General features: G+C 38.7%; 1 protein-coding gene across 1 annotated transcript in view; it reads right to left on the bottom strand.

Moving 5' to 3' along the window:
- GRIN2A (glutamate ionotropic receptor NMDA type subunit 2A) overlaps positions 1-22,218 on the bottom strand; it is a gene marked incomplete at both ends in the record, with an annotated part of 174,296 nt that overhangs the window by 12,496 nt on the left and 139,582 nt on the right. The window contains 2 exons of the mRNA XM_082006717.1: positions 4,950-5,137; positions 21,956-22,116. Coding sequence (XP_081862843.1) covers positions 4,950-5,137; positions 21,956-22,116 — 349 coding nt within the window. The remainder of the gene's footprint in view (positions 1-4,949; positions 5,138-21,955; positions 22,117-22,218) is intronic.

Here is a 22,218-nt window from a genome sequence, read left to right as displayed (position 1 = left end):
AAAGGCTCCTTGATGTCTTTCTCTCCATCCCATGCACACTTGAAGCCCTCTTACACTCTTAATCCCCAAGGAGCTTTGTCATTTGCAGTTCAATAACCTCATTTGCTCACAAATGGAAAAAAAAAAAAAAAGAAAAAGAGAAAGAGAGAGAGAAAGAGAAAGAAAGAGAAATAAATTCTCCTCACTCCTCAGTGATTCTGCTTCAAATTCCAAAGACATGATGCTATAGGTTTCAGAAGCAACGTCTTTCAAACTATTTTGCAGGATATTTTTAGAAAAGTACCGCTCTGCTTCACGTGGCACCATGCAGCCCAAGCCAAAGCAGTATTAACAATACCTGGGCCTTCAGACAGCTGCCCAGAAGTTCCTACTGTGGAAGGCTGGAGGAACATGGGTGCCTTCACAAGTCCAACAGTCAGAGACTTGCTAAATTCCGCAGCCTGTGTGCCTGAGCCTTTACCAAATGGCAAGCTAGCACACAAAAGCCGTTGACAGCTGCTAGGGTAACATGCTGGATTCTGAGCATGTTAGTCTGCCCAGCTGCTCTTTGCAGAGGTTTATAAAAGAAACCAAAGCAAGTATCACGGGATTCTTCAGTGCACAACATTTCTGTTCTGACACATTCCTGTGGCTGTGGGCGGAAGATCCAAACAAAATGATGGCGCTGCTTCTTAGCAGCCGTATCATTTGAGTTCCTTAGAACTCCTGGGTGCTTCTATTTCTCAACAGAAGATTGAGAAATAGTATTCTGTGTCTCTGTAGAAATATTTTTGTTTCCTGTTAAAAGACAATGAAAGTTTTGTCTTGTGATGACAGCAAGTCAAAAAAAAAAGCACAACCACCACCGTGCTTTAGAATTATACCAACAATCAACTACTTTACACAACACTGCAGATGCTAATCATCAGCTGGAAGCTTTTGCAGATAGTGAGATGTGTTGTACAGACAGTAAGATGTACAAAGACAGAAATTCACTAGTAATACACTTCACGCATATCCTTTATATGAGGAAAAGGAACTCTTAACTCAGTATAGTAAAAAGATTCAGTGATCCAACACAATTAATCTTGTTACTAACAAATGCATATTATCTCCGCTTCCTTTGAACTGGGCTATGTATATGAACCTGCACAGACCAAGTGATGATGAAACACTGTGGTGATAATTCCATTTTCGAGACAACTAAGTAGCTATTCTTAGAATTCCTCAGCAACTCCCTCCCATCCTCCTTCCCTCTGTCTCTCTTCCTCCTTCTCAGAGTAATGAATTTGGCATCTTGTAGCCTGCTTCCTTCCACTGAGATTTCAAAGTTGCTTTCACAGCGTAATTGTTAGTTGTCAGTATAATCTGTCCACCCAGTAGAACTACCCTCAGGATGGGAACGCTACTCACGCAGATACATATAAACCACCCAGTCTAAACTTAAAGTTATCCCTAACACAAACTTACATCCCTCTGTCTTGATATTTTTCCAGTGCCAACAAGATAAAAAAGAGTGTTCAAAGCCATTGACTTTAATGCAGAAAAAGCATTGTGGTTTGGAAAGTATGAAAAGATGCTCCTGCATGAACAAGTCATTAATACATCAGTTGGATTTTTTACATCAGCAAGGAAGAGGGGAAAGGTTCCTATCCACTGTGCAAAAATTTCAGTTCAATGTATAAGTGAACTGGCTTGGATTAGGAGAATGATATAGAAGCAGCAAGGAAAAATCACACGAGAAAAATCACAGGAGAAAGGCACATGCAGAGAACATTGAAAGCTCTAAAACACATTTCAAAAGGCTATCTCAGTACTGTGTAAATGTAAAAGAGAAATGAGATCGTGTATTTTGTAGGTGCAATCAGATATACTTTTAAACAAATTACTCGATCTTATAAAAAAAGTTTCTCTCCTCTTATTAACATACCAAGAAATTGTGTTTGTTCAACTCATTAGGATTTTTTTTCTTACAGTGATGAAACTCATTAGATTTAAAATCATTCATTGAAATTATTCCATACTGTGATGAATGTTCTATTACATATACTGAATAATAATTCAATACTGCTAGGCGCTTGGCTGTTTTATAGGCTTAGTCTTAAAGAATAATAAATTCTGCAGAAACTATACATGTGAAAGCAGTATTTCTACCTTCATTTGTGTTTGCCTATTTACTTAAATAACCTCATTCAGACTCTTCTGAGGCTTTACCACGAATATCATCTTAAGGCGGAACTTTCCGCCCAGCCATACCTGCTTCTAGTCTAGAAAAAAAATCTCTTCAAAGAGATTTTTACTGATACAGCAAAGTGATGTTGGTCTGAACTCTGGGTTCATCCCTTCTAACTTATCAAAACAGTTATGTAAGTTCATAGCTGAAAAGATTACTCATCGAACTACTGAAGTTAGGTCTAGATTACAAAAACAGGTCATGCTAGTTCCAGGCGATCACTCTTTACATTTAATTTGTTGGTTTTTTTTTTATTATTAATTTAATTAATTTTTTTAAATTAACTTAAATTTTTAAATTAATTTTTAATTTTAATTAACTGTTTTGTTCCAGTTCACCTGCAATGTATTTTATAAATCAGTAGAAGAAATCTTAACCTCATCATCCTTCTTAGGGTTTTTGGTTTGGTTTGGTTTTGGCTTTTTTTCCTCTTTTTTTCCCTGTTTGGTTGGTTGGGGTATTTTTTCTGAAAATTATCATCTAGACCTATGACACAACAAAGCGAGACAAGGTAGCGAACATTTCTGGGATGAAAGGAGACATACATCTGAACAAATGTAGGGATCCTTTACAAGAGAAAATGAACATTTTAGCATTCATGGGTTGCTCAGACTACCTTCTAAAGGCACTGAAAAATACCACTGAAAAAATGCCATAAACACATTCACAATCCCCATGGTTTGTGCATTCAAAATTTTTGCTTATCTTCTGAAGTAATATCTCAGCAAGATGAACATGGGAGCAGATATTTCATGACAAGGTTTCATCCAACTGGGTGCCATCTTATCTATTGCAATTCTATAAATTATTCATATGGGAGTTTTAATACTGAGTTTCATTGACAATTCATTTGTCTTATTTTCAGCTACTAAAAATGGACAAGAGATATAAGAGATATAAGCATTCATATGCTATGTAAATCCACAGGTCAAAGTGTAAATACTTGACAAGATTTTTCATTCTTCCCTCCCATCCATTTTGTTTTCTCCCTAATATTCAGAGACAGCAATGCATAAAAATGCAGCACCTTTGGTATTTTGACACACTTTTTCTTGAATAGCTCAAATACATTCCCTTCTATTTAATTTCTTTTCTTTACATGTGATTAATGTCTTTCTATTGGATAAGAAGTATCAAAAATAATGAAAGAGTAAGCATGAAGAAAATGCAACGCGAAAAGAATGAAAACCTCAGTGATGTTCTGGCAACATCGAGAGGGGTTAGTCCACAACTGACAAAGACACCTCAGATCCTCCTTCAGGTTACAGAAACATTTCCTTCTTTAGTATGGGACAAATAATTCAACTTCTCTGACTCAACTTTCCCATCTAAAAATGAGTCAGAATTACAGCATCTAACACTTCTTAATAGCATTACACAAATAGAAGAATATTCTATTCACAAAACATTCACAAATAGAAAATTAAAGCAAAGATTTTACTCAATTAATTGCAACTGATTAAAACAAGAACTGGCAATTGCTTGAAACCTAGCTATTATGGGTCATTACTATTCATTACTTAGCAGAAGTAAGCAATGTTTCTTCCACAAGCCTTTATAAATCCAACAGATCAATAATGATGACACTACTATCTCTCCACGTACACCAGACAAAATGCATCTGTCATGATGGTTACATCTCTTCCAGTCATTTAATATTAGAATAGAAATAAAATCCATGTGCTGGAAGGCTAACATACTTACTGACTGTAGTTTGAAAATTAATGCCTTGTTTTTTATGGAACGGGAGGTCACTATGCTAAGGTCCTGCACTTTGCCATTTAAACTGTCCTATTATATAGAAATTTACCAATCTTAGTCTCAGTTACGCGCTATTAGTGACCTTAAGTGCATACTTATTTTTCAGTAAAGCCCTCTTTTTCACTGACAGAGAAATGCAAAGTTAACACATGTATCTATGTAAAAAATATGTCAAAATGATTATGTAAGACACACCATATTCCAATCTGATATAGGATTTTAGTCATAACATAGAAATTTTTTTTAACCGCTGTATTTTTATTTGTGTGCACATGTGAAAGGCTTAAAATTTCATTGTGGCAAAAAACCATTTCTACAATCAAAATGCAATTCAAGCCCTAAGTGAAGAAAGAGTCATTATTACTGTATACAAATATATCAAAGATGTGCAGTAAGTTTTCTTCTTCTGCAAGGCAGAAGAGCCAAGAGGACCTACAAGTCTTCTATTTTTGTGTTAGAATGAAAAAAAGCTGTTTGAAATCCAGTAAAACCCGTCACCCTACCTCAATTCCATAAACAATCTTTAACAGAAGTTTAAATTAATCCATCCTAGATTAGGGGTCATTCACAGCAGTTCAGAACTGAGCTAAACACTTCTAAATAGCAAAACAGTCATGCTGAAAGATAACTCATCTACCAAGTAAAAAATCCTCAGGAACTGCTTAAACGCAAAAATAAAAAAAGAAAATAAATTTAGAAATAGTCTCTAACATAGAGGGCATCGTTACTTTGTGACATATATGAAAATGCCCTCTGAAGATAAATGCAAACGTCCTTGGCAGTGAGGTGGGTTAAAACAGAGTGGAAGAGAATTCCTGTGTCAGCATCGAGAAATAATTTTACTCATTTGTTTTGCATTTGTTTGCTTTTTTTAAAGACTGTAAGAAAGCAGTAGTAAAAGGCTCAGAGCTACTAAAACTGCATTAACTGTGCATACATAGAGAAAGAAAATAACGGAAAAAAGATTGGTCCCTACCATCTCCAACAAACTGAAGGAGAGCTAGGTCAATTTGTCTCTTCCAAGGTGATCCTTTCTGAAGTGCTATTCCATAGCCTGTAGTGGCAAAGATGTATCCACTCCCTATTGTGACAAGTTTGCAGCCTTCATCTCTTCCAGCCTTGTAATTCAGCACCGCTGCATCATAGATGAAAGCATCCAACTTCCTGAAATAAAATAAATCATTTTACAAACCAAATCATTAGGGACAGCTGTTGTCAGACTCCTTTTGTCCTTGATGTTAGGACCCTGCTGAATATCATATGGATTCTTTGATATCATTAATTATATATCCTGCACTGCTGTATCTAAAATTAACAAAAGGCATCTATTTTAGTGAGGGGAAAGTAGGACACATAGTTTTGCATTTCTATTTTAAGGGATGCTGTTAAAAAATACTGAGCAGGAGAAACCAACCTACAAAATGTCTTGCCCTGTTATCTCTGTATCTTTGCTCTCCAAATGGATAATAGGTATCTTGAGATGCCAAAATTATCTCCAAAATCAACACAAATTACAATAGAGAATTTAGAATTGAAACAACAATAACAAATTAGCTTATTTAAAATACTGAATGAGACCGAAAACGTTACTTCACCAGTTTTCCACAGAGTCATGTCTTTTTCCAAAAATAAACAATGAAGGTGGAGGTTAAGTCCTTGCTAAGACAGAGGAAAGTATTGGAGCATATTTGATACAGCTATCTAAATCCTGCTTAAAAATTATAGAAAATATTTCTTTATGATTTGCAGTTCCAAACATATTACATGTGTACCTGAAGCATAGCAGGAATAGAGGAACTTGTGGAAAATTTCAAGCCTTTCAGCCCGCCTACCTTAAAATGTAAGAGTGGGACAATCCCACTCTCTAAGGTATACAGGGAACACAACAAAATAGAGGAAAACAAAATTGGTAAGGAAAGGAAAGAGGCAGTGTCCTTCAGGGATCATTTTTAAGCAGCACTGTAAAGCAAGAGTTAGAAGAGACAAGTACATGGGTATTTCACAAATGACGCCAGTAAAAGCGCATATACAACAAGAGGAGGCCATTTGGAAGAACAATCACTTGCCAGCAGTAGACCTCAATCGTAGAAAAGACATTTTTATACCTACAGAAATTCACAGGCAACCCAAGAAAGGAAAAAGACAAAAAGTATGCTTTGTATTGATGCTGTCATCTGCAGCCAAAACCTTTAATTTAAGATTTCTACCACTTGCACAAGACTAGCAGAATACAGAGACAATAGGGAAAAACTGTAATCTCAGCCCAAATCCCACCTAAACGAAACACTAAAACAAAGTTATTACTTCCCCCAGGAAGACACTCTCCTTTTTCAACGTCTTTGCCCATCCCATAGGATGGAGGAGGAGGAGGTGTAGGAGGAACCTTCACCCTGCCACCCTGACTGGCCCTGCAGCTCCCAGGCACTGCCGGCACCGCTGCTCTGCCTTTGAAGAGCCACAAAGCATTACTGTAGAGCACTGCTCAAATCTTCTGATGGGATGCAAACAGCAAAGGCTGGCAAAATGCTGCTCATAAACAGTTGGGGCCTGTCTTCAAGGAAAGGGAATTCTAAAAATAAACTAATTGTGGCACAAACAGGTAAAAGAGTATCACTTCAATTATATATCGGTATGTACCATTCTGTTGCTGTTGAAGCTTTGGAATCACACTTGCCACTAGCTTAAATCAGCTTATGTTGATACAGCTTTTAATTTATATCCACAGGACAGAGCAAGACCTAGACATATCAGATTTTGGCTACTGACAGAAAAAAAAATACTTTCATGCACGACATAATTCAATGTTTGTTCCTAAATAATCAATCAACAAGTTCATACAGAACCCTAACTTTTGCAGAACTCTAGATCAGATAGCAAAAATGTGGCACTAAAAAATACCCCTATCCATCTCATGTTAAACCAAGAGTAATACCAGGAAAGTGAGGTTGTTGGATTTTGTCTGCTGTCATGAAAAAATGAAGAGTGAAGTTCCTGTCACTACTTTCTGTACTTTATTGCTTTCCTTCAAGGATACTTACCCAAACAGTCACCATTCAAGTCATCAAATTGGAATTTAGTGAAGTAGTTGATTTAGAGAAAGTACAGGTGGCTCATGCATCCATTAAAAGAAATAGCTGGGCTATCATTTTCTTTGTTTTTCCACTCTTCCCTAAAACTCAGTTGGTGCAATCCTCAGCATAAATGTCAGCTTAGCTCCATCAATGCTAAAAAGTCTGACTCTCTCCTTCCTTTAAATGGGTAATTTAACACAAAGAAAACAATTGCTAAATATCTGAAAGACGATGTGTCACAAAAACAATCTGGAAATAAGATATGGATGGCTAGCCAGCACTGAGGGTAACTAAACTCGAAATAGCCAAGAAGCTGTTGGGGAGGAAGTGTTGGGGTACTGCCCAAGCTTGCAGTCTTCAACACAAGACCAGTTTTTTAAATGATGTGCTTTGATTCAGTGCTTAGGACACAATCTTTGGTTTGTGTAGAGAGAAAGAACAAAAAAACATGTCCTTTGGGTAGGCTCACAAGGGAAAAAAAAGAAAACTGTTTGCTGTACACTCAAGATACTTGTAACATTTCTGACCTACAGCAGACAATTACCATAATCAATACAATCCAATCTCATGCTTTCAGACCTCCACAGTTATCTGTGGGGAAGGAAGGATACTCCCCTTCTCAATGGACACCTTTGGCTCAGGCAAGGGGTTGGAAAGTAATGCTCCTCTCTGTGGGTACTGACACTGCTGCAACAAGGCAGACCTGAGTTAAAATACACTCTGGAATTTGTCATCTGTTTATTCTGGGATTTATAGTTTTGCAACATAAGCATATAAAACACATGCTGATAAACAGAGAGAAAACATAAAGAGGCAGCTCTTCTGTCAAAACAGTCAGTCAGAAATGCAGAGGAAAAAGATGTATTTGCTGAAGATTCCAGGGCAAAAGCCTTGTGCTACCTCAGAAATCACTCTCTTCATATGCAGCTTGCCTCCTTAGTTATTGAGCAGAGTAGTAAAACCTTGGGGCAGAAGACAAGGCACAGTCACAGCTTCGCTCAGGCGCTGTGGACCCCTGCCCCCGGTTTGCCAGAGATCTGGCATCACCTGCAGTGGGTACACACAAGGAAAGCAGGTTCTGAAGATGCAGAAGGCTTTACTTTTGAGGGTTTTCTATATACTACTTGTAGGGCGTCACAATGAATCTCATTACGCAAAACGATTTAAAAACATGAGGTACTTTCTTGACAGATGCTGAGTGCTGAAAGGTTCTGCTATCAGTTGCTGCCCAATGTCTGAACCGTAAATCAAAAAGTTGATTGCCTTGAAAAAGTCTTGCTGTCTACAAATACAAACTCATATTCAAAATATATTTTCTCCATCTCGAACATAAATCCTATAACCTCACAAGGGGTAATTATCCCTTCACCATCTGCTGATTACAGAAGGACTATCCCTTGCAAAGCAAAGCTTCAGAACATGACGTGCCCCTGCAGCGTGGGCAGGGAGTCACAAGCCATGACTAAAGCTCTCCAGTGTTAGGGCAACCAACTCTTCCATCACTAGGAGATGGATTTCCCAACCCTCTGACTTTTTAAGAACTTTCAGATAACTTTAAACACTCCTCAGTAAGAGTTTCCAAAAACAAAGACAGCAACGTTCGGATGAACCTGAAAACGTGCCCCTCTCCCAGCTGTTGCGAAGATGCCAGCGAGCCTAAGCTCCGGCGGCAGAGAAAGCAGGCATTTGCGCGAGGCGGCAGGCTGCCGGGCCGCAGAGGCCTTGGCTTCCTGCTTCGGCGATGCGGGGAAAGCCGCATCTGCCGGTTCGCATGGCCCTGACGGCAGAGCCGGGCTGCGTGCACGGCAGTGACTGCTGGACGCAGTTAGCACATCCTCCTCTCGCCATTCTCAAGGCTGGACTGGCAAGCCCGGATCTATGCTCCAGCTCACCCTTTTCTTCTTTCTCTTCTTTTCCTACAGACGCCTGGCAAGCCCCAGGATCATTGTTCTCGTGGCAGCAAAATTCAACTGTGCTACACAGCTGAGAAGCTTCGTATTGATCCGAGCGCTGACCACTCTGCTATCTAAGTGACATATTCACTGTAAAACAGCTTATACGCACCGAGTACAGCACCCCACATCAAGCAAGGCTCCAAGCCTCTGGAAAACCTTAGTCACGTAAAAATAAATCAATTAACTTGTCATTTCAGTGCAGCCACTTCAGCGGGTGAAAAGCTTTGTCACGTTGTATAGTTTTAAATAAACTGCTAAGAATTATTAGAAAGATGAAAGAGATCTATACAAACTGGAATGCAGCAAGAAACAAGATTTATAACTGCCATGAACCAGCCAAACATGCCAGGCATCTTCATTGAATGCAGAGGAACAGAACTACAGTGCTATGAGTCATCTGAGCAACTGGCAGGTTTGTAAACTTCCCCTAAACTGCTGCAATAATCCTGGGTAGGAGGGAAAATAAGCACTTTGGAATATTTATATAAAGGCGACTCCAAAGGCAAATGTCCTTCATTACCTAGCAGCGTAAAGAAGAAAGGAGGTGGGGAGAATTTTAGCTCACTCAGCATAGAACATCAGCTGCTGTGAAATTATGAATTGGCATAGTTCTAAAAAAAATAAAAAAAAACAGAACCAAAAGAGCATCACTGAATGCAATAATCTGAAGTGGGAGATCTGCGAAAAACAAATGTGGAGAGTCTCGTCCCTAAACATTTATGAGTCACCAAGAAGTACAAGAGTTGAAAAATCAGAATATCTATTGCAAAAATCCCCATCTTTATTACTGGCACATACTTTTCACCAAATTCCTACAATGAAAATTGAGAAGCGGGATTAGGAAAATGCCCCTTTATTAGTCATAGCTTCTTCCTCAGCAACAGCAGTATAGCTCACTTGGGAATTATTTCCTTAACCAACTACATGATCCTTCAGCAATTCTGTTTTCGTGATGGAAAGAAGAGGGAAAAATCAAAAATGATCTGCTCAGTAGTTCTGGAGACACAAAGCAGTACTTCAGCACGCTGGAAATCAATCTCTTTCAATTACTTTATGTTCTGCTATGACCTGTGCCATGGTATTCAGAAAATGAGAGGGATGCTTTAATGCAGTCCTTATTCACATTCTTCTATTTTACTGTCAAGCACTGGAGTCTATGGAATAAATAATACTGTGTTTCCTCGAGAAACTGAAGCATGACTGAAGTCATTTTCCAGTTTTCAACTACTGCAGTAAATCCAAACATATAATACCTACAGAAGAATTAATTTCTTCCTAAAGTGGATACCATTCAGTGCAGCATTCATCTGTCAGATGCAGGACATTAACTTCAGAATCAATTTTTCTCACTCTCATTTCTTTATGTTTTCTAACACCCCAAATACGTTCTTTTCATGGCCACAGAAAAGCTGTGTATTATTACTAACACAGATTTGACTTACACAAAACCAGAGTGCATGTAATATGTGAAGTGCACCATCATAGCAATTTGCTCGCGCTGCATTTTGCTGTAAACAGCTGTATTGCAATGACTTTTCTACATTATTTTTTATGAAGAGTACCTTTTAACTCAAATATGCACCTTCTGGGGCTTGTTCTGAAATATTAAAGGTCAATTATATATTTAGGAATAATTACTCACCGTGAATTATATAAATTTTATTCTGAGGAAAGGTAGTTAATAAAATATTTTTGAGATTTGCTGGGTGACTTAAAAAAATAAGAGATGTTATTCCTCAAATTTGGTTGTAAATACATACAAAAGAGACTACAAAGATTATTACATAACAAGCGTCATACCTGTTTACTAAGGCTCCAGTCATGTCTTTTGAAAGCACAATATTTGAAATTACCGTCTTATTACAACATCGGACTGCAAGTCAGTGGATATTCAAACAGTATTTTTAACACCACCTTTACCCGCCCCCATCATCAAGAACACTTTTACCTATTAAAGTTTTGTCTCCTAAACATAATTTTTGGAGAGACAGCTCATTTTCAAAACATTAATCAAAACCTACTACTTTTCATCTTTTTTGCTTTTAAAAATAAATAGCACAGTCTGCAGATGTCTTACATGACCGTTAAAGTAGGATTTATAATTTGATATTAGGCAAAAAAACTGGTATCCACTTCAGACTAGATTAAACATAAGCATGTAATTTAGAGATCATCAATACTATTGTTGGGAAGGCAGCAAGTGCAAAAATACTGGCTTTAAAATATGATGGATTTAGATTACAGATTTCCAGATGTATTACAAATCCTACAAAAGGGATAAAAGAAAGTATGTCAAGAGTGCACAATGAGAGACACAACCGTCATTTGTGCATATCAAACTATGTCCAAGGGATCTAATGCCAAAAGGTCACTATGGAATGACACAGCAATCAGAGGGAAAGAAGGCTGCTCTGAAGACAAAGCTTCGGTGAAAGTGCTCTAAGCTGACACTTGGATATTGCTGGAGCAAGAGAAGCAGATATTTAACCTTTACCATGAAGGACGGATGATTTCTTTTACCCAGTATTGACTAAAATGTGTTTCAGGTTATCTGATGGCACTTCATCACCAGGTGTGACTTTGTCTCATAGCACACATTCCGATAGCTCCATGCAGATCTTAAGTTCACATGCATTGGATGGATTTCTTGACATCTTGACATTGCCAACTCATTAGGGGAAAATTTAACAACCACCCCCCTGAAACTACACAGGTTAGCAAAGCGTAATCCAGTTAAATGATGAACTCATTATCAGGGAATGAGCTTCCAACTTTTCTCCCAGCTCAAACTGTCCTCACTTCAATCTTCACACAGCAAGTGTAGACACAAAATTCACAAGAGCAAGTTCTGACAGACATTAACACCATCGTGAGAGATTTTGGAGGCTTCACCTCACCTGTCAGGGCAATCTCAGGCTGCCAGAAGAGCCGCATCACTTGGCTGTGGTTACCTGAATGGGCATATTCACCCCCTCACCCATGGGAGCTCCCATTCACCACCCCGCTGTCCACCCACCTCCCCAGTCCCTATAACATTTTCCTTAGCAACAAAAGAATGGGAAATTTAGTGTACTTTAGGATTAATTTATGCAATGGAATAGTGTCCCACTTCAAGTCTCAGAAGCCAAGCAATGAAGTACTTGCAAAGCGTCAGTGTATCAAAACAAAATTTGAAAAGTCAAGTAGGGGGAATATATTTTTAGATTAAAGGTTTTGTCCCAGTTACAATAGCACAATGAAGGATAAATCCAGCACATTTCACCAAGCACCTGATCTCATCCCCAAATCAAATGAATACTAAAACTTAGAACAGCTTCTTCTCAAAAGAAGAGTGGTTAGATGGGATATAGCTACTTTTACCTGTTAGTTTTATTTCCAGGTACTTTATCACATTTGAAGACATTAGATAGATAACTGCATTACCTAAAAGAATGGTAATATAGACACCGGAGATAACCTTTTTTTCAACAAAATCAGAAAAGCACTTAGGTATTGAGTAAAGAAATTAGAAATAAATTACCATAAACCATTTTTTTTTTCCTAGAGACAAGTTGCTGTGGATCAGCTGACCAACAGAGACAGGCTTTTTTTTCTTTATGGCCATGAAGAAATTCCTAAAAATGTGACCCAGATTAAAAGGACATGATGATGTGTGCTTCTGCTTATAGATTACTTGAAACTATTGATGTATGAGCTTCCCCAGACATTTCAACAAGTTCCTTCTCAGACTCCAATAACCCTCTAAATGCCAATATTAGTATTTCCCTGTTCTTCAAAGCCTGTAAGAACCAGTCACCCCAGAAAGTCCCCTGGAACAGCACATTAAGTTCTACCCAGCCCATTATTTATTAGACTTTTCAACATATGTGGAAGAAATACAACAAATGTGAGAGTAACTGCATTTCCTGAAAGGACGGCAAGCGATGGAGAAACAGGGATCAGCCATCAGAAAAACTGGTGCCAGAAAATCCTGCCACAAATGGAAATACCATAGGAAGTCCTTATCCCTGTGCTGCCAGCTTGGTGGCACTTTGTAGTCCAAACCCTGCACTCTGCTCACGTTAGCAGTAACACTAGCAGTAAAAGCAGGAAAGCGATGCCGATTCAGGCACACATTTCTTTTAAGTTATTAGATTCCAGAATTGATACTTTAGTGAAGAGATCCTCTGAAAAATGCACCTAGATGGAACAGCAAATTTAAATCCTTTCATATCTCTGCAGTCTTTCAGCACAAGCAGCAGTTGCCCAGTTGCAAACAAGCTTTCCAATTGCTGGCTTGGGTGACTGCAGTTGTAACATCAGTTGAACATCGTTCTCCTCAGAGTGTAATACCAAAATGGGTATTAGAATGAACACTGAAACAAATATTAGATTTAAGTCCAAAAGAAAGCATCATAATGCAAATTGAAATTAAACTACCCCAGCCATCTGATGCCAAACTAAATGAAGCTATTGATGGCAGAAGTTGCCTGAGCCTGGCCAACCAGGAGAGAAAATACTGAATGGGGCAAACTGGCAGATTTTTTTTTTTTTTTTTTACAGAGTGCCAGGAAGAAAATTGTTACTCCTATTATTAGCTCCTTCAGATGGTTTTAAAGAAAGGGTATTTGTAAATGTACAATAATTTTGTACTTACTGTCAAAATTGATAGGTAAAAATAGACATTCTGTAGCACAGCAAACAGCTTGCTCTCCCAGGTAGTTTTGGATCTTTGTTCAGTGTTGTTTGACTTACAAGTTACCCCAGAGCTGTTATGTATAGTTAGAATACCTGTACATGGCCAGTAGATCCTCACTGATTTAGACTTAGGTCCCAATAATCTATGAGACTGGCAAATAATAGACACTTAAGGAGGTAAAAAAGAAACTAGGCGTGTATAGATGCTATTGTCCCTGAATATATGTTCTTGGCTTCTGTTGAATTTCAGGAGCTACAGGCTGTATTAAGCTCCATCATGTTTAACAGCTGCCAAATTATTCACCTTCTGACAATTTGTACATTTTCTTTCTGAGCTTGTTTCAAATTTGGTATTCACAACATCTGATCTCCAGAGTGCAGCGATGCCAATTTAACTCCACAAATGCAATATCCTGTCAATCACTACTGAACTTTATAAAGGTCTGGTGCAAAGCAAGCAAAGAGGAGACACTACAGATATCTCATGATGCCCCGCTGACCTTTCCTTTTCTCCCTCAAACACTCTTCAGAGTCAACCATCTTTGGCAATTTCTTAAAAAATCGATAAAATAATTGCTATACACATTGCAACATTAAAAGTCTAAGAAAAGAGTGAATATTCTCAATGACAAATACTGTAAGGTGTTGTCAATCAGATGCAGACAAAAAATATTGAGCCAGTAGATTAAAAGTTTAAAAATTTATGTCTGCTGAACATTTCTTTGAGTTCCGGTTGCAAGCTGTTATTATCTGCTCACAAGAATGATGAAGAAATTGTGCTTTTTATGAAAAATTAAAATACATAATTTTTCTCTCAAACAGGCAATTTCTCTCATAGCTTTCCCTCCTCTTTTTAGGTGAAAAGGCATGAACCACAGAAAGAATAAAAACCAGAAAGTTTTCCCTTTGATGACAAATTTTCTGTAAAAATAAATTGAAAATACGGCAAAAAACATTGGAATTGTTTTTGCATCCAAGTGGAGATGTCAGCTGGCTGCCCAAAAGACACATTTGTTTTGTTTTTTACTGTAGGCAGACCACCACTTTAATTGACAGACCTAATTAACCGAAGGACCTGCTGGGCACAATCTGAATTGTGTTCCAGCTGACAGAAATGGAGATGTTTGCCTCCTGGTTATGCCTGTGCCATGCTGCTGAAGCTGCCAGCACGGCCTCTGACCAGTTTGTATCTGTTCAGCAAATAACAGAGTGTGCAAAGCTGTGAATTGAATACAATTTATAAACACTGTAAGCACAACAAAAACCCAATTTAGGCCAATAAACTTAGAGACTGAGGGTTAAAAGGACATTGGAGCCTTCTAGGGTCTTTTCTTGCACTTTCTCTGCTTAGTACTACCATTGGATGCTAAAAATAAAATAATAATAATCATATTTTTGTTTTCTCATGGTAAAGCATGCTTGCAGGGAGGGAATAACTTCTCACTCTATTCACACTGTTCAGTTAGATACTTTCAGGTGTTTCCTCCAGCATTATTATTTGTCATTTAAAAATGCTGAGGAATAGAATCATCGCATGGTCCTATCCAAGTGACTAGCAGCCCAGGACATGCCGGCAGGCCAACAGCATCTTCTCGGGGGACACTGCAAATTTGATAATCCACTGCATCTGAGGCCGTACCTGCAGAGGCTTCAGCAGTGCAGAAATGCTATCACCAAGGCATTCTTTCCAAGTGGCTTCTTATTTCTGCCGGTGTGCCACAGACCACTAGGGAATAAGGTATTAAACTTCATGTGTATAAACTACCAAGCGTAGCAATCTTTATCAGGAAGGCAGATGGAGTCCCAAGTAAACTTCAGCATCAAATCCCTGAATATCTAGTCACAGCTGTGGGTATAAGTGAAAACTGAAAACAGCTCATGACAGCGAGGGGGTCTTCAGCTATAAAATAAGGGGCTGTTTGCCCGTGGAACACAAGGGCTTCATTACTGCAGTTTCCTTGAAACAAGCTATATTCTCAGCTTTTTGCAATGGAACTGAAATAAAGTCCTCACATCAATATGCTGCCGTAACACAGCATCAGTTCAACCACCTTTTTTCTTGAAACAAAATATACGCTGTGTGATACTCAGCTGCAGTCCTCATATCCAGGAAAATTAAGGAAGGAAAGAAAAAAAATGAAGTGGATCACTCAGTGATGGGCAATAGGAAACTGAAAGTTTCCCATTTTAGCCCTATAGCAAGAAGAGACTCTCCCAATTAAATTTTCTGATTTCAGCCATTACCAGTTAAATCCCAGACAATACTCCAGTGTAGATGTGCTGGAGCAAAGGTGACAACATGAAATACATTTCCAGTTTGTTGTCATTGCATTTTCTCCTCTTGACAGTTTTACAGCAGCAGAACGCTCATACCCAGAGAAATACTGTGAACTATGAAAGAAATACATGCAAACTCAACAGCTATGAGCTGATACAACCCACACCAAAGAATTACAACAGGTAAGGTTCTTTTGCTTGTAAAAAGATAGCATTCTTTAACTACAGCCTCTTCAGGAAAAATATAGCCAGGCAAACAGAAGCAAACCAACCCAAACAGCCACTGTAAATGTAACACTGTAATTAACTATTTCCTATTCGAAGACTTATTCTCTCTTCAAGAAACCAAATCAATAGGATCTGTCTCTCTGGGACAGAGGACTCTAGAAATTTAGATTAATTAAATGCAGCATAGTCAAAAATGCTTGCGATGCATTTTTAGAACTTTATTTGATCAATAAACATCTAAAGAACACAGAGGAGCCACCACAGCTCTAACAGAGCTGGACTTCACCCACCAAGAATACCTTAGCTAATGTCTTACAGACTTTCCTCTTCTGAATAATATTCAGGAAAATAACTGCCACTTCTGTTCTCATCAAAGAAAATGAACAAAAAGCTCTGGAGCAATCCTGAGCTGCTCACACCAGCCTATATAGCAATTGGAAGCTCTGCAGGTAGCACAGGACATGTGGTTCAGCTCATCCCTTCTATGCATGAAATTTAGGAAAAAACACTGGTACATTTTTTTACAAGATTGTTGATTGTGATTACTTTCAGCACTAAATTGCATTGAATCAGGTACAATACTGTGCCATTTTGAAAAATATTAAGTAGTACTTCAATAACAAGATCCATGAATTTTGCTCCCTTTTAACAGGCAGGCCTGGTTGCAAACTGATACCTTTAATTAATAAATGGAGTACAGAAAGTTCTGCTGTTTGTTCAAATGTTGTTTCAGCAGCTTTCTGAGAACTCTATCTGTGAATCTCAGAAAGAAGACACTATTGACAAGAGTCAATTAATTACTGAGACTTTACAGATTTTTTTTTTTAAAGTTCTCAGAAACAAAGGTTCATTTCTTATCAAACAAAGGGAAAAAGCCAATATAGCTGATAAATTTGCCTTCACCATTGATAGCCACAAACCTTCATGAATAAGCTGCAATGAACCCCCCCATGGGGATTCACTGGAAGGAGTAGGTATAATGTCAATGTCAGTCTAAAGCAAAAATCTCATTTCCATTTTGATTTGCAGCATTTCCCAGCTGACTCCTTTCTCGAATGATCTTAAACATTTTCAATGCTAATTGAACAAGATAGGTCCAAGCCTATTGCCCATGTAGTGAAGTTGTTTGTTCTAATTAAAACAAAACAAATGCAGATGTTTTCCTTGTAGGCTAATTTTTGAAACACTATTAGCTTCACCTCTCAAAGATGAAAACACAAAGGGGCTAGGTATTTTGTTCAAGGCTTCCTGGACACAAATGTGTGTACACTGATCTCTGCATGTACAGCAATACTCCAACACAAGACCTATCCAACCCCTACACCAGACCAGAAAATAAAGGCAGGAACGTCATTTATTTTATACACATTCCTATCTGTATTTCTGCCCTGGATTTTTTTCCTGGCCACGCTAGTTACTGGACTCAGGCAGCTGATTTTTCACTTCTTGTGAGAAAGCAAGATAAGAAAAGCAGTTTGTTTTTTAATTTGTTTTCACAATGAGGAAAGGGACATGAGCATGTCTCCAAAAAAAATAAATCTTAGAGAAATTTGTGCATCTGAAGCTTTACATTTGTCTCCTTCCTGTGTTCTCATTCCAGTTCAACTCAATAAAATTCTGTATTAAACATGATGGTCTCAAAGATCGAGATATTCCCAATACATCCCAAGAGGTTAATGCTAATTAAAGCTGATCTAAAGACTTAAGAGTTTCAGATACAAGATCAGAACGAATGGTGCAAGAGACTGCTTGATAGTTTGATTCTATTTAGATCAGATACCACGTGTGTAGCATTATTCAGTCATTAAGTACTTCCCTATTTGCTGGTAATTTTTGCTCCACCTTAAAATTAGAATCAAACACTATATATAAGGAATCAAAGGGGACAAAATCTTATGTCTTCAGTTAAGCAAAAGTGGTTTTAAAGGTGAGATTGGAAATACATACAGGTTATACAAACATTCTTCAGGAATAACACAGGTACTATTTATTTTGACTCGCAGCAGCAGCATCAACCAGACAATCTTTGCAAGTCCTTACCAGGTCTGTAGTCTATAATTACCAAGTAGTTCATCTTCAAAAGCTGTGCAGAAGCAGCAAGCTTTACGATGTGTAAGAAAAATTGCGTGTTGTATGCTACCAATGGTGAGGATGAAAAAAGATAAAGCTATAGGAATAGCTTTGACAAGAGATAAAGATGAAAACAGCCAAAATAGCTGTAATAAGGCAAGCAGAACACACACATACTGAAGAAAAAAATAGAAATTACATATTTCCTCACAAGAAGCAGAAGCAGTTTGAGGAAGGACACACAGGTCATCTTGAAAAGAGCAGTAGCAGCATAGGCTCCATGAGGCAAGTTGTATTACAAATCATGGGATCAAGCGAAGTAGGGAAGGTGTAAGCTTGATCAAGTCTAGATAAGGATGTAAGGACAAACTTTACATGGAAGAGAGAAACAATCTGGTCAAATAATTCATGAGAGAGAAAGGAAGATACAGCGCAGGTATATAAAAAATGAGGAAACAGTTATGTATACTGAGGAACAGAACAGAAAATTTGGTAGAAGTAATGATAATACATGTCTTTGAAGAATATGAGTCTGGAGAAAAAGAAGAGGCAAGCAATTGTAATACACTACTGTCCTGGTTTCAGCCAGGGTAGAGTTAATTTTCTTCATAGAAGCTAGCGTGAGGCTATATTTTGGACTTGGGATGAGAAAATGTTGATAAGGTGCTGATGTTTTGAGTTGTTGCTAAGTAGTCAAGGACAGTCCAGCTTCTCGTGCTGGCCTGCAGCGAGCAGGCTGGGGGTGCACGGGGAGCTGGGAGGGGACACAGCTGGGACAGCTGACCCAAGCTGGCCAAAGAGATATTCCATACCATATAACGTCATGCTCAGTATATAAAGCTGGGACGAAGAAGAAGGAAGGGGTGGAGGGACGTTCGGAGTTATGGCATCTGTCTTCCCAAGAAACCATTACGCGTGACGGAGCCCTGCTTCCCTGGAGATGGCTGAACACCTGCCTGCCCATGGGGAGTGGTGAACAAATTCCTTGTTTTGCTTTGCTTGCGTGCGCGGCTTTTGCTTTACTTATTAAACTGTCTTTATCTCAAACCATGAGTTTCCTCACTTTTACTCTTCCAATTCTCTCCCCCGTGCCACCGTGGGGGAGTGAGCGAGCGGCTGTGTGGTGCGTAGTTGCCGGCTGGGGCTAAACCACGACAACTACCAAATACCTATTCACGCTTTTCTATTCTGCTGCCTATGGAGAATGCAAGTTATTACAGTCCCGTATTAGACAGTCTCATCTTTTTCATTCAGGACACTTTCAGCTCCAGAGATCCCTGTGAAGTGTCAGCCACGGGAACTACCATCACATCCTCACCAAAGGTCTTAGCAAAAAGAAAAATCTAGGTGGGCTCAGGGTGCAAGTGACAGGTGAGGATGACAGAGCCTGATCTGTTCGGTTACCTAAATGAAATCATCTTTCCAGAGAGAAACCACTCTGAGGCAAAAAGAAGGTACAACCATGCTGCCTCATCTGTAGCCAAGTTTACCGCCCACAATGACCACACCTATCGGGTCTTCGCACAGTTCTTGCTCTGCAGAAACTGAAGGCAGAAAATATGTAAGCCCACTTGACACCACTCTCCTGCTGGTATGTCCAAACCTGCGATCCAAGCAAACAGAAAGTGACACTTTTATTGTGAGAAACTTCAACAGTTGATGGCATGCTGTTTAATCCTTCTGTAGGTGCAATCAAGCAAAATACTAAGGAGCACAGCTGTATGTAGCAGTTACTTATATTGATCTGGAAAACACTGCAAATGGCAGCTTATTTGCACCATCTGCTACAGAAATGTCAGTCGAGGGGAGCAAGGTAGACACCCGGGGGTGTCCACACTGAGAAATCACTTAGAAGAGGAAACAAACTCCAGCGGGGGAAGAAAAAATTCAATAAAAAATGAAAAGCTTATGCTGTCAAAAGGACTAAAGCTTTTGAGGAGAGCAGCAGCTGGCATAAGAGCAGCCAGCCTGAGTTTTAGTGAATGTCCTGAACTCCCCTGCAGTCAGGTAGCCCACCCCTTTTTATGCTTGAGTGTCTGACAGATGTCCTGATTTTAAAGCTAACAGCAGTTTTTCAGGGCTTTCAGTAGCAGAAATGGTCGGTGGAAAGTACAAGGAGTATACATCCTTTAAATAAACTATCCATCCAACTGAACAAGCCCTAGCAATGGCTGAAATCAAGGGTAGCTGCTTCTTTAAAAATTCACAGCAGGAATGGGAGCATTCAGCTGACTATCTATAGTGTATAATTTAGCTGTCACCCAGGAAATACAACTCTCACAGGCTCGGCCAGAGCAGGAGCTCTGCCTCCAGTTTGGAAGACCGTGGGCGAGGTTCATCTCGCATTATGTTACATGTCTATCTTAGGATGGGACAAACCATGCCTGAGAAATGCCAGTTGAGAATGCCTTGAGAAATGACAACAGAGGAAGTCCAGACAGCAACATGGAGACAGCAGGGAAGGAAACAGTAGGAAGGATAACTTTTTAAAGAAGGGAACTACACTCTAAGGAAAGATTTGGGGACTTCAGGGTTTTTTGCATAAGAAATATGTTACAATCCCCTACATATCTGGGCTAAGTACAGTAAAAATTAAAAGGACAAGCAGTTCCCAAAAAAAGGACCAAGAGTAACAGCTTAATTTAGTATAGGAGGAAATGTGTCCTGTGTTCACCATAAATACTAGCGGGGAGATGTGCCTTGAAATAGCCACTAGAGTGGATGTACTTAAAGCCACTATGGGTAACTTAGTGCTCTCACTTCAAAACAAAACAAATATAAACAAACTATATTCATAAATTATCATTATTGTAATCCAGTATTATTAACAAAAATACATGTGCTATTATCAAGCCTATATGTTTAGAAAAGATTACTAGAGCTAACACATTCCTGTCACCCAGATGAATACTAATACAAGTACTGAGTCACTCTCAAACCTTGTGAGGATCACGAATGAAAATTCAGTCTCTTTGTCCAGCTGGGCAGAATGGGCTGCTTCAGAGAGAGAAAAGGATGGATGGCACTCAAGTCTAAATTTCAGATCTTGAGGAAGAAGGACAATAATATTTCCCAGAATGTTTATCAAGATTGCCAGAAGCAGCATTACATAGTACATTTGAGACTATCTCATTTCAACAGATTTTATGAAGATCAAAGTCAATACTTCAGATGTGACAGTAAATGTACAGGGCCATGCTAATTAAAGGAAGAAAATGTAAGAGTAGACCTAAAAGCATACCAAAGGGATGGGAGGTTGAAAATAAATAACAAGTAGTTACACACTGGCCAGACAAACAAGCTTTGTCAGAAATTCACCCTGCAAAAACACATTCCTATGAGAGAGAGTTCTGCAAAGTCAGCGAGGGGCTACACAAAACATGATGTTCTGTGTTGAGCCCCCATCCAAAGCCAGGTCCATCTGTATCATCTCTCTTTAAATTTGAGAAATATTAATACTGCCCTTTGAATCTATTTTACATAGGACACTGAACCTTCCATGCAATTTTAAAATAGTCAGACAAATCACAAGCAATCATTTTCCTTTCTGATATCTCTACAGTGCAGTTGGAAAAAAAAAAGGAGCCATGTACTACACAGCATGCCTCACATTGGTCTGTTCAGCATCACAGCAAGTACAGATCAATATTTCTCAGTTTCTGTAAAGTCTGCAGTATTCTTTAAAACTAATGGAAAAAGCTTACCCAGTTTTCAAGCTGACCAAGGCATCTTCAACTCCTTTCTGATTATACTTCGTCATGTAAAGGTGCATATCAGGGTAGTTGTTTCTGATATTCCTCTCTGTGCTTCCATTTGGGACTGTTCCAAATCGAAAAGGAGGTGAATAATCATATGGCCTTTGGAACTAGAGAGAAATAGGAAAAGCAAAAAATTTTCAGGCATTTAAAATGCGAAGAAGGGCAATTTCAGGTTGAAAAACACAGAAGTTGTATAAGCTGCCTCAAAT

Source organism: Phaethon aethereus (genome assembly GCF_964289735.1).
Source record: "Phaethon aethereus genome assembly, chromosome: 15".
Lineage (NCBI taxonomy): Eukaryota > Metazoa > Chordata > Aves > Phaethontiformes > Phaethontidae > Phaethon > Phaethon aethereus.
This window is presented reverse-complemented; position numbering and strand designations above follow the sequence as displayed.